This window comes from Myotis brandtii, unplaced genomic scaffold (genome assembly GCF_000412655.1).
Source record: "Myotis brandtii unplaced genomic scaffold, ASM41265v1 scaffold693, whole genome shotgun sequence".
Taxonomy (NCBI): Eukaryota; Metazoa; Chordata; class Mammalia; order Chiroptera; family Vespertilionidae; genus Myotis; species Myotis brandtii.
In genome coordinates this window covers 1,889,129-1,889,873 of record NW_005370710.1, presented here as the reverse complement: position 1 = coordinate 1,889,873, position 745 = coordinate 1,889,129, and the positions used below count along the sequence as shown (strand labels likewise).

The 745-nt window shown below is 57.9% G+C and overlaps 1 protein-coding gene across 1 annotated transcript in view; it reads right to left on the bottom strand.

Moving 5' to 3' along the window:
- Window positions 1-745, bottom strand: part of ITPR1 (inositol 1,4,5-trisphosphate receptor, type 1) — a 173,427-nt gene that overhangs the window by 87,130 nt on the left and 85,552 nt on the right. The window contains exon 15 of the mRNA XM_005881921.2: window positions 1-150. Coding sequence (XP_005881983.1) covers window positions 1-150 — 150 coding nt within the window. The remainder of the gene's footprint in view (window positions 151-745) is intronic.

Genomic DNA, 745 nt, shown 5'->3' with positions numbered 1-745 from the left:
GAAGGTGTCGATCTCGGCCGCCGTGATGTGCTTCTCCAGCAGCTTCCGGTTGTTGTGCAGCAGGGCGGTGATGGTGTCCTCCGCCAGCACGTCGTAGCCGATCTGCTTCTGCATGAAGCCGAACCCGGGGGCGCCCGGGCAGCTCACTCCCTCGGCCCAACCTGCCCCGCAGACGGAATTCAGCAAAGTGCCCCCCCATCCCCCCCGAATTGCAGGAGGGCCTCTTCTCAAGGGCACAGCATAAATGTCAATGTCGAGACTTATTTTTCTAAAAGGTCAAGCGCTGTGCTTCAGCTCTGGTTTTACCCCTGACTCAAGGGGGTTTAACAGGCCCCGCGGCTCTGGGCCAAGGAAGACGGGGTTTCTAGTCCAACGGCCCCCACTGTGTTATCTAAGGGGAAACACCCCTTTAAAGGCAGGAAGGACCCTCTCTTTGGGGATCAGACATCACAGCCCAGGAGGTATTTGCACTCGAGGAAGCCACTTCCGAGTGTTAGTTTCTACGCAAACACGTCTCCGGCCCGACAGACGCAGTGCCAGCTCCAAGCTCAAGCGCCCCCCTCCCCTAACCCCTGCTTTTTAAATTTTTTATTTATAAAAACCAGCCTCCCCCTTTTTAAAATTCAGTTCAAAATCCTGGAACGTGCTCAGGGTGAACACGGCGGTCGGGGCCTCCCAGCCTCCCCTCAACAGGCTGCGGGTGGGAGCAGCGAGCCTTCGGGACAAGCGACCGCTGTCTGGCACG